The following is a 12,119-nucleotide window of genomic DNA, read 5'->3' on the forward strand; positions in this document are numbered from 1 at the left end:
GTCGGCTAGATTATCTTCTCACATCACTTCTCATGTCGCTGCCATACAAATTAAACAACATTACTTGTCATTCCTACCAGCTGACCCCACAATCTAAAATAATCTCAGTTTGACTTTTCCAACCCGTCTACCTGGATGAAGGAACTCTACCTTCAACTTTTACCCATCATTTCATCACCCAAATATGTACATTAACATGGCGCCTGCTACTGTTGCTCCAAGCAAGGTTACAAAAAATCTGGTTGTCATGACCATCGCCTCTTACTCTCGGTCATGCAGCTTTGCGCTTTTACGACGTAGAAAAAAAAACAAAAAACACAACAAGCCTTACCCAATTCCATAAACCACTCAACTCCTGGGAATATCCCACCTCAACTCTTGCAATTCCCTCCTAGCTTGCTCAATGAAACCTCTAAGGTCCAGAATACGGTAGATTATCTAGTCTTTAATCACCCCAAAAGATCATGTCACACCTCTGTTCATCTCTGGCAGCTTGTGGCTGCTCAAATCCAAACAGATCTCGTTGACACTCGTCTAAAAAGTGACTTTGGGGTCTGAACCTGCTTATTTGCACTCAGTTGTAAAGGTTTCTGCCTATGCAGGTGTTCTGCTTACACACTCACAAGGAGATCTCTGAGACCGTTCCCCTACGTGGTTCCTCAATGGTGGAACAAGCTACTAGTTGCTACAAGAGCAGGGCCGCCCCGCTCGTGAAAACTCTCCTAATCCAAGAGCTCTGGACTGGATTCACTCTGGAATTTACTGTTGACTGTGGCTTGATTGTTTCCCTGGGTTATAAGTAGCTTTGGACTAATGCGTCTGCTAAATGTAACAGTGTATGTGGACATTCAGTCCTAATGTTAGTGAATAGTCAGTAAGCAAATCATGTCAGTGCCACGTGTTATAGTCAAAGCTCCCTAAACTCGATTTAGACAATAAATATCCAACATTTGTAAATTAAAGGACTTGCTTTACACGAATACGATAACATCATTGTCTTTACTTTGACATCTTGTTTACTTTGTATTGAATTGAGTGAAACTACAACCCTGTGTCTTCCTGTATGTCCGCAGGTTTGTGGATGGGATTGAAGCAGAAAGCCACTGCAGTTCGGCCCCGAAGTTTGATTTCTCTCCCAGTGCAACCAAGAGTTTCACCCCCAGCCCTGAATTATCCACCGCAGGTCAACAAGCAGACACACCTACATTTCAGGAGTACTTTGCAAAAACACTGATCTCAAAGCAAGAGATAAATCCAGCTTATATGACATTTGTTTTTCATAATGTAAATAAACCATTAGAAATCTGAATATTAGACAAGATCACATTTTTGGATGGAAAATTGAGCCTACTTTCTTATTCACAGCTCATTGTGTGTACACAGGAACCCGTGATGAAGGTGACACCTTGCAGACTATTGCAAAGTTAAAACATGAGGTAAGGCATCTACTACTGCACTTCTGTGATATAAACATTCACAAAATACAGATCAGGAAGATTAAAGATTCACCCTTGTCAATCCTCATTGAGTGATATTTTATAACAACCTTATTTAATAAGTGATTTCATGGTTGCAGGTGAATTTTAATAGCTGGGAGAAAATCATCAAGTCTTGCTTGAGTTATAACACTCTTGTGAGCTTAGTCGTTAAGTATAAGTAACTAGTCGTTAGGTATACGTATAGTCGTTAAGTAATTACTCGTTAGATATAAGTAATAAGGTTCAAGTTGGAGCCAACCAGAGGAAGTCTTTCTACGCGCTGGATCTTACAACAAAATCAAACATGTTTAACAGGCTGATCTTTAGCATCTCTGCCTTGCCAACCACCGCACAACTGCCGACCTTCCTGCCTCTCAGAAACCTCAGAAACCCCAGCCCCACCTCAGAAACCCCAGCCCCACCTCAGAAACCCCAGCCCCACCTCAGAAACCCCAGCCCCACCTCAGAAACCCCAGCCCCACCTCAGAAACCCCAGCCCCACCTCAGAAACCCCAGCCCCACCTCAGAAACCCCAGCCCCACCTCAGAAACCCCAGCCCCACCTCAGCATCAGCCTTCGGGCTCCAACTAGAAGGATGTCCACTCACTAAACAGCTTAACATATATGTCTTATAGAGACGTGCACCAGACATGTTTCTTTCAAAACTTCAAGTCACAGATACATCTGGGGTTTATATCTGCTTTTTTTGGGGGGGGGGGGGTAATGCATACATTTAAAAGAACACATTTAACAAGATAAACATGGCAAACTTAACGACCCTCACTGTGCCAATATACACAGTGGCTCATTAAATATGAATTAGTTTTTTTTTTTTTTGAAAAGGAAGGGAAATGACTTAAGTTACAAGAAAACTACCTTGTAACTGGTTTTCATTTTCATATATATATATATATATATATATATATATATATATATATATATATATATATATATATATATATATATGAAGAGAAAGAGAGAGGGTGGGGATTTGGAACTCCACCCACTTAATTTCTCACCAGTGAGAAATAAGTTAATCCTGAAAGCAATAGTTTCCATGAAAACTGGATAAGACTATATTTTGAGGTAATTTACTACACTTTAGTCATGTCATTCTCAAACTATACTTTTCCTTGAAAGACTCTTCAATTTCTTAAAAATTACACATCAACCATTGATATTCCCGTACATGAGGCCAGTGAGGAGTGAGGGGAAATCACCAACATTGTTTGGATCACAACAATCAAATGCTCCATAAGAAATGAACAGCTTGATTGTCTTGATAAATCAAACAAGAGCAAATGCGAAGAGCAATCGTTCATAGCCAATTAACTTTACAACCAAATGACGGGCTAAGAGCAGCATATAGACAGTCAGGTAAAGTTTTCAAGTGAGCTCCAGACTCCAGAACAGAAAAATAAAGACTTTGCAAGAAGAACTGGAAGGAGGCAGCACCTCATGAGGAACTCAACATGAAATACCAAACCGATGTCCTCGCTGAGAGGCAGAAGGCTGAGACACTAACGAGAAAGCCAAGAGTTCATCAGCAGTCTGAGAGCTAAGCAGGACACTATCCGTCAACATATGAAGCGGTCCTGATCACGGCCCTGCAACAAACCGCAAAGGACACGGACATGCACTTGAAGGGAGAGGTGAAACGGATGAAGCTCTCACATGGAGCCCTGGGCTCCAAGTATGAAACTGATCTTCTTTCAGTCAGAAAACAGGCCGACTCTTATCAGCAACAACTACACGAAGTTCAGGCTCACGTACAGACTGAAGATGGATGTGGAGCAATTCAACACATTGATAGAGCAGGAGACACTCACACTTTTAAGACAAACATCCGCTAAACAGGAGAGTTTTTCAAACAGAGGTTCAAGGTCTGAAACTTAACTCGGAGAAATCTCTGTCTGACGAGCTCTCCGCTGAACTTCAGGACAGAGATGATTTCAGTCCAAGAAGAAAAAGAGCAGAACCAGGAGCAAGTTTCATCCCCGTCTTCTTCCCTGAACCTGAACCGTGAAGAAGATTCAGCTGTCTGAAGAAATGTCTTCTTTTGATTCTGTTTGTAATTGTCAACATTTGGAAAAAAATACTACAAGATGAAATATTTTGGGTTTCAAAGAACATATCTAATGTTTTAGTTGTGTAAAGACTGAAGAAGCAGTAAAGAGCTTGGGATTGTGATGGATGGATTTAAAATGTTGCTTTGACACATTGATTTTTATGCACCTCTGTCTTAAAATGTAAATCTGGCAAATTAAGAGGTTAATTCAGATAAATTAGTTTGAAAGTGCAAGTCAATCAAAATATGTTATTCTCAAACAAGGGACCAGTCTGTGCATGAGTTCATTGGCTCGGCTCTCACTGTGTGGCCCAACATGATGCGTTTAACTTTTGACAGAGGCAACACAAACATGGACTGTAAAAATAATGGACAAAGCATTGCAGACATTTAAAACTGCATAGACTTTTATCCACATAAAACTGGACATACGAATGTGCTTTTAGAGATGTGCCAATTCATTCATTCAACTCGTGTTTCTTTTTAGTCTATAAATCAAGGTGATATGCATGTAATGATGTGATTTCACTTTTTAATATACTTGCATAAACTCTATAATAATTGTAGGTAGGTCTTATGTCAACTCTTGCAATGAAAACATTGAATATTGTCTTCATCATCCAACACTTGAATTCTGGCTTCTCGGTCCTGACAATCCAGTACCGTTTCTCTGACAAATGTGAGGTGACATAACTTAACCTTCCTCCACCGACTCAGAGCTTCCAGGTGGAATCTGGGGGGAGAAGTGGGAAGCGGTCCCGGTGGGCGAGAGACCTCAGAAGGCATGAGCGAGAGAGAGAGAGAGAGATGAGTGCTTTCTTAAAACAGACCTATAAATGACATGACTGAATGTGGCAGAGTGGTGAAAGTGAGCATCAAAGTGCTGCCCGAGGCTCCTGCCAGCACCAGCTCTCGGGGTCACCTCCCTGAAATGATGCTGGTGCTTAAACAGCCACTGACACTCGTTCTTTCCTCTCCCCCAGATGTGCGTCCTCTCCCGCCAGGTGAGCGCTGTGAGTCAGGAGCTGCAGGAAATGACGCGTCTCCTCAAACCGCTCTTTCACAACCCCTGCACGCTGGTGACCCCCAGCACTGTGACTCCTCCTCCCAGTGTGTCCTCGCACGGCTGCTCCCCGGCCCCGCCCTCTCTGACCCACAATGCACCTGTAGGCCAGTCAGACGAACAAAGCTCCCCATCGAACAAGGCGTTTCAGGGGGAATTTGATCCACTTCACTGCTCCCGGGGCGTCGCCCCTCCCAGCGATCCTCACACCCATCCTCCTCCGCCCGTCTCTCATTGCTCCGCCCCTCCTTCACTCAACAGCTCTCCTCACGAACACACACTCGTGTCACATCCCTGCTCGTCCTCCTCCATTCCTTCTCTGTCTTCATCTGACCATCCGTCATCCATCACTCCCCTCCTGGTGGACTTATCAGAACCGGAGTCACAAACACGACCTCCACCCCGTCTCTCACTTGCATCCCAGCTTGGGTTCACATCCCAGTCTCAAGTGCAGCCCCTCCTCCAGACCTCCAGCATGACACCCAGCCCCCGAATGCCCCTCCTGAACTCTGAAGAGGCAGAGGGAGCAGAGCACCGCACCCAGCTCAGCTTCATCGATGAAGGAAAGCCGTCGCTGTGAGGGGACGTGGAGACGAGGACTCGGGACAGGAACACGCATGAAACACCAGTAATGCATGACTAACAGCTGCCCGACGTTTGGCTGCCAGTTTACGTGTAAATATGCTATTTTTTATCTGTTCTGAGCACTATAAAGACGATCTGATAATAAATATATTAACAGCTTCATGTGCTTTTTCATTTTCATCTGGCTTTTTTGGGGAAGTAGTTTTTTAACTGTTCAAATATTTGAGGTGTGGACTTGAGGTGACACACATCAACAATCAATAGTATTGACCATTAAAAGGAATTTCTTGTTGAAATATGTCTTTCTAAAGTAGATGAGTGAGTTTGTGCAGGACAGACAGTAAGAAAGGTATTTGTTTCAGCTAAACTTCAATTATTTTTCTTTCCAAAATCAGTGAAAAACTTATCAGTACTTTTCAAAAAGCATGAAGACTCTGCAGCTCAATAAAGTCAAACACGCAAAATACAAAACAGGAAATACAACGTGGGTTCAGATATTTCACAAAAAATAAAAACAGGAAAAAGACAAAAACAAAGAATGTAATATTTCACTTCTGTTTTACTCTTTTCTGAAGTGTTTTCTGTGTGTGTTCCCTGAAATATTTTCTCTTTTGTTGCTGTGCTTTTGAAGTTTTGTTGTAATTTTGGTTTTGCTGCACCATCTCCCACCTTTTATGTCACATGTCATCCAATATTTGTCACCTTCTGTTTACAGCAATATCTGACTCAAGAGAGAGAAAAACTTTCCTGGGAAGCAATCAACAGTATTGATTAGTCATCCTGAGGGTCACATCACTAGTTCTGTGTTCTGTCACACTCGTCCTTGAACTTTCCTCCTTGTTCAGGTCACTGGAGCGGACCAACCAGAGAAAACTGGACTTTTCAGAAGTGGGTTATGACTCTAGCTCCTGGTTCAGTCAGGAAACGTATAAAGATGAAGACACAAACGGCTTTTTACAGAATTTCCTGAGAAATTCAAATATGAACATCAATAGGAACCAACACCACAACAATTTCATACCTGCTGTCACACCTGCGGGAACATCCATCTGCTGAACTGTGGCAACACATGCAGTTCTGTGAATGACCACGTGGTGGTGCTAAAGCCATTAAATCTCCATTGACCTCTTGTCAATAACAGCAGTATTAAACATGTTTTCAGGTTAAAGATTACAATGCATATATGCTTTAAGTTTTACCAAACTTGGTATTAACCATTAATATATACGCAGACAAGGGAAATAAAAAAAAATAATCCAGAAACATGTTTCAGTCTGCTACAAAAATCTGGCTTCGCTAAATTAGATTTCAAGTATACAAGGGGATTTTTTATTTATGCATCCCTTATATGGAGCCACAAAATAAGATATAATTAGGGGTCTTTGACTGGAAGATACATCGATGTCATGTCATCACAGTTGACTAACTTAGTATTTTTGGTGTGCTTGATGTGTAAATTAAGAGCTACGAGAACACAATCACTGTTATTTTAAAGACAATATGGGTTGTTTTGCTGCTAATTGTAACAACAGATGACCACAACCAACTTCGGGTTGGTCTGAAAGGGTTCAGAGACAAAGATGGATCATCTGAACGACACGACCAGCGTCCAGCTGCAGCCAGAGGGAAAGCAATGTTTGGTCTCAGGTGAAGGTCTGGTCTCAGGTGAAGGTCTGGTCCCAGGTGAAGGTCTGGTCCCAGTAAAGGTCTGGTCCCAGGTGAAGGTCTGGTCTCAGGTGAAGGTCTGGTCCCAGGTGAAGGTCTGGTCCCAGTAAAGGTCTGGTCCCAGGTGAAGGTCTGGTCCCAGGTGAAGGTCTGGTCCCAGTAAAGGTCTGGTCCCAGGTGAAGGTCTGGTCCCAGGTGAAGGTCTGGTCCCAGGTGAAGGTCTGGTCCCAGGTGAAGGTCTGGTCCCAGGTGAAGGTCTGGTCCCAGGTGAAGGTCTGGTCCCAGGTGAAGGTCTGGTCCCAGGTGAAGGTCTGGTCCCAGGTGAAGGTCTGGTCCCAGGTGAAGGTCTGGTCCCAGGTGAAGGTCTGGTCCCAGGTGAAGGTCTGGTCCCAGGTGAAGGTCTGGTCCCAGGTGAAGGTCTGGTCCCAGGTGAAGGTCTGGTCCCAGGTGAAGGTCTGGTCCCAGGTGAAGGTTTGGTTCCAGGTGAAGGTCTGGTCCCAGGTGAAGGTCTGGTCCCAGGTGAAGGTCTGGTCACAGGTGAAGGTCAGCAACCCCCTGCAGTCCAACCGCTGCTCTGGTGGAGCTAACTAACCACAGCCGTCGGTTGAAGGTCAGATGGTGCTGGAGCTCCATCAGTCTCCACTGGCTCTGGCAGGTTTTATTTCAGATGTTGATACTGAAACGTGGATGGATGGACACATTTGACCAAAACTAACATAAAAGGCAACATTAGTTAGTATGAGTTAAGCTAAACTAACTAGTTTGTAACAATTGTAATGTGGGCGACTATAACTTGTTCATTTCACCCATCCTCCCATCTTTTAATCAACCAGTAAAGTTCAGAACAAGCTCGTCTCAGGATGATGTCCCTCACAGTCCAAAGAAATAAATAATAAATGAAAATAACAGGCTTAAAATCCACTCCTCATGCACCTGTAAGTGATGTTGTAGAGAGTTTGCCTGGATGAGTCAATAACTTGTGCAGCCGTATTTGTGACCTGCTCTCTCCACTCTCTGAAAACTATCATGTGGATGAGCAGCAGGACTGATGGATGAGATGAATGTCAGCCATCAGTCTGCAGCATGTTGCACTAAAACCACTCAGAAATCCACACAACTCTTTATTCTCTCATGCTGAAGTTTTCCACATCCACAGATAAAGATTATCACTTCCCCTCAGTATTTTACAAACAGACATAACTGTTCCCAGAACCAATGTTTGGACCAGACTCTCTTGATTTGACTGAATCATTTTCATCAAACAAGTTTATTTATGTAAACATCAAAGTACCCTTTAATTCCATGTGAGTACATTTTAAACTGTGAAGATGCTGAGTAACTCGAGGACCGTCGTCTGTCCTCATCCTGCCCGTCTGTGGACTGATGCTCCACCGTGCGGTGTCCCTAGATGTATAAATATGTTCTGTGTAGTAAATATTACACGTGCACGTACAGCTCTTTTATTCCTGCAGAACCCTAGATAACTGACAACTGCCTCGTCATGAGAACCAGAACCAGAACTTGACTCAGTGCTTCCACGACTACTCATGTTTCCCAGAAAGAGGCCGTGGGATTACACGGCACAAAGACCTGCCGCTGACCGACTCTCAGCTGTAAACACGCTCCACAACGGGCCGACCACAGACACACATGTAAATACAAATGCAGCTCCATTTGATGATTGTCTACGTTAAACTGAGCTGGTTGTTTAATCTGTTGCTGCAAAAGTTCTCATGCACCGAGGGAGGGAAAGATCCCCGTCAGCTCTCTGCGGTCACCAGCCTTTGATCGTCCGCAGCGGCTCCAAGATGGACCTGCAGCCACAAGCTGACAAATACTCAAAATTAAACTAATGTGTTGTTTTTCATCTGTTTTGTCTCTCCCAGTTTGTAAAAGCATCACACCAGGTGAGGATAACAACCTCACAACCTCACTTTCTGCTAAAACAATCAACCTTCTCTGTTGGGATTTCATCAGGTGTTTGGGTTTTTCTTCTCCTTCATACAGGATTTACTCCAATTTAACTTTCACTTGTTTCAAATATCCTCCAGCGGGAAAAGGTCCTCCAAAATGTATAAGAGCTGCATAAAAGTACTTACAAATGCTATATTAAGTCTATAAAAATGTAAAAGGAAAACACAAAATAAGGACAGAAGTTACATTCAGTATTTTTTAAATATAATTTAACTTTGACTTTAGTACAATTCAAGCAGGTTTGAGTCTGTCTTTGGGATCATTTGGATACGTCATCCTCACTGGAATCCGTGTCATTACCACAGTCGCCACAGCGAGGCAGCATCGCCACAGCGAATGAACTGCAGATTCAGTCTCCTTTAAAGATGTTGGGAAAACCCTTAAGAGAGAGATTTTGAAAGAAAAACAATAGTACAACCTCCTTCTTCCAGACTTTCCTCTGAAGCAACATAAATATCCAACATTTGTTTACTGGAGTCAAAAGAGAATTTTACAGACAAACCAACAATTCCATGACTTTCTGGGGTCACATGTGGCGATTCAACGTTGTTTTAGAGCCTGCAGCTTCCTAAGCTCAATAATTATGTTTTTTTTGACAGCAGAGCATGTCATTAATTTATTAAGTATAAAAAGAAATTCAGGTAAAATTGCAAAAATGCTTCAGAAAGCAATATATTACACAACCTTTAACTTTCAGGTTTTTCTGTTGTACAGTATGTTCATGTCATTAACGCCTTCGGTCACCCAAATGTTCAAGTCCCAAAGGAATCATATCGCTCTTTGATTGATTTAAAGGTATTGTGACATAATTTTTAACATGCTTTTAACACTATTAAAAGTCTTGGCCAATATCCCTCAAATGTGTCTAAAAAGGTGTAACAAGAAAAACTTCACTCCAGTACTCCATGCCTGGCTTTTTTATGACGGTGTTTTTTGCACAGTGAAAAACACGTCCTTTTCCACCTTTCCTGTCAATCATTGCCCCGCAGAAAGCACACAATACACTGAATGTTAAAAGTTCATTTTTTTTTGTGTAATTGATGTCAAGACACCCAACAAAACACACAAAAATCAAGAAAAATTTGTTTTTCATGTCACAATCCCTTTAAAGCATAAATTCATGTGTAACGTTGACATTGGCTGGAAGAGTTCATAAGAGCAGGATGGTTTTCACTCAAGCCTCATGAAGGCACTCGTACCATCACACACTTACACACCTCATGGTGAGCGAGCGGTGGCGAGCTGTCAAAGCCGTTTAAGATGATGCAGGACAGAGACGTGTTGGCAGCAAAAACACACACACACAAACCACAGACGAGGAGCGACAGGAAGGAAAACCGGCTGAGAAGTAATGATAGTAAGACTAATCTCCAGTCTAGAATAAAGTTAGAAAATCTGACCACACCGTTGGTGAATCTGCCGTCTAGAAAAACAAACATAACTGGTGGATGGAGTGAATATGGCGAGGACAAAAACAGAAATCTTTACCAACATGCACGTGTCAAACCAATAAATAATCCAAGTCCGTTAGCAAACAGTTCATTAAAACACTGAACTTTCCAATTACTGTTTCTGCAACTAATGTGGCTCAGAATCCACAAAGTTGGTATCAATATTTGAGGATTCTCACTCTCGTGTTCACAGCATCAAAAAACAAACAGCAAAAACATTAATTAAAAGGATGTAAACGTGTAAGGAAAATGAAAGCCATCTACACAATGTATAGAGTTGTATATTGTTGTAATTACAGTTTTTGCCTGTAGGGGGCAGAATCCTGTCAAAGTCGTTCTGACACACATGACACTTCAAATTTCCAAATATTGGCAGAGCATCTCTTAGAGTGGTCTACCTTTGTTTATACGGTACAACAAGTGACATTGTTATCTCACCGAACTTTTGACTTTGATCACTTTTCTCCAACCTCTTGTTCCACACACTTTTTAGTTCATTATAAATCTGTGATTACATTAGACCTTATTCATTTACTGCGCGTCTAAAAGACTTTTAAATAGCATCTTTCAAACCTGCACTGATATGAAGTGATATGTATGCTACATTATTGTTATTTAAATTTCATGAACAGTAATAAATACATATTTGGTACGCATGTCAGTGACTCCAGGACAGGTTTCCCTCCCAAACTACTTCCCTCCCTCCCTCCTTACCTCCTCCTCTCTGTCTCTCTCTCTCCCTCTCTCTCTGTGCATGTGTCATTTTTCTGCTCTTTCCTCACCAGCAGCAGCAGCAGTCCGTCTTCATCACTCCACGTCCGTACATCTCCTCGCTCCTTGTGTGCTGCACGTTGTTGTCAAGACAGGAAACGTTGGGAAATTCATTCTCTCTCAGGCTGGATTCACTCATTTTCACCAATGGATGGAGTTTATACCCCAGAGCGCACAGGGACTTCTTGAAAAGTGAGTGAACCTTTACTGGAAGCTTCTTCACCTCCAGGTGGCCTGTGCAGGGAATAAAGCGTGAGATTGTCATATGAAGCTGCAGGATGAAGTGACAAACAGTGATAGTCATGAAAACTGTCAAGACAACCTGCAAATGCAGCTGTTTATTACACATTTGTGGAGATTAAGACAAACTTTATGGCTTTATGGTCTCAAGCCATGTGGAAAAACGTAAATATTAGTATAAATATTAATACTGGATATCATTTTTTCATATAAATGCTAGTTTATTTTATGGGATACAATATGCTGGTGTAGGAAGTTTCCAAAACCTTCGTTTAACAGTTACTGTACTTGTGTCAGCGCATCCAAAATGTGCACATTTAAAGTTGAGTTTTAAATGTAAAATTAAACATAGTGACTTACTTTTCAAAAGACAAAGTTTTGAATTTCTTGACTTTAAAAAGGATCCAGAGTGAAAGTTATTTCACAATGTTGCATTTTAAAATCATATACAGTAAAGCAATTTATCTTTGACAGCTCCAAAGTTGATGCTTAGTACCAAGGTTGTGATTTTCTTAAAAAAAAAAAAAAAAAGACACTAAGTTATCTTTTGATGACACAATTAATCTAATTTAGTAACACTTTGATTTTTTTTTCTTGTCAACTCAGTACAGTAAAATCACAAATCAACTTCTGTGATCTAAAGTGTCATACTCAAGGTGTTAAGATAATGATGTATTGATTCTGTGAACTTATTTTGGTTGACTTATGTAATGTGAGATGATATTAGGACAATACTACCTAATAACTTGTTGATAAATAAGGGGAATTTACTTTTTAAACTACATTTGCAACGAGTTGTAAATTAGTGTCACGTGCTGTCAAGA

The 12,119-nt window shown here is 41.7% G+C and overlaps 2 protein-coding genes across 3 annotated transcripts in view; both read left to right on the forward strand.

The window, feature by feature from the left end:
* LOC133425423 (potassium voltage-gated channel subfamily H member 3-like) overlaps nucleotides 1-5,322 on the forward strand; it is a 49,036-nt gene extending 43,714 nt beyond the window's left edge. The window contains exons 13-15 of one of the 2 annotated variants that reach the window (XM_061716274.1): nucleotides 1,074-1,183; nucleotides 1,366-1,436; nucleotides 4,530-5,322. In XM_061716274.1, coding sequence (XP_061572258.1) covers nucleotides 1,074-1,183; nucleotides 1,366-1,436; nucleotides 4,530-5,189 — 841 coding nt within the window. In that variant the 3' untranslated portion in view covers nucleotides 5,190-5,322. The remainder of the gene's footprint in view (nucleotides 1-1,073; nucleotides 1,184-1,365; nucleotides 1,437-4,529) is intronic. The other variant, XM_061716275.1, reaches the window with a different exon arrangement.
* A 5,764-nt stretch (nucleotides 5,323-11,086) lies between these two features.
* Nucleotides 11,087-12,119, forward strand: part of LOC133425212 (DNA-binding protein SATB2-like) — a 30,436-nt gene continuing 29,403 nt past the window's right edge. The window contains exon 1 of the mRNA XM_061715929.1: nucleotides 11,087-11,247. The gene's annotated coding sequence lies outside the window, so the exon portion shown is untranslated. The remainder of the gene's footprint in view (nucleotides 11,248-12,119) is intronic.

This window comes from Cololabis saira, chromosome 24, assembly GCF_033807715.1.
Source record: "Cololabis saira isolate AMF1-May2022 chromosome 24, fColSai1.1, whole genome shotgun sequence".
Taxonomy (NCBI): domain Eukaryota; kingdom Metazoa; phylum Chordata; class Actinopteri; order Beloniformes; family Belonidae; genus Cololabis; species Cololabis saira.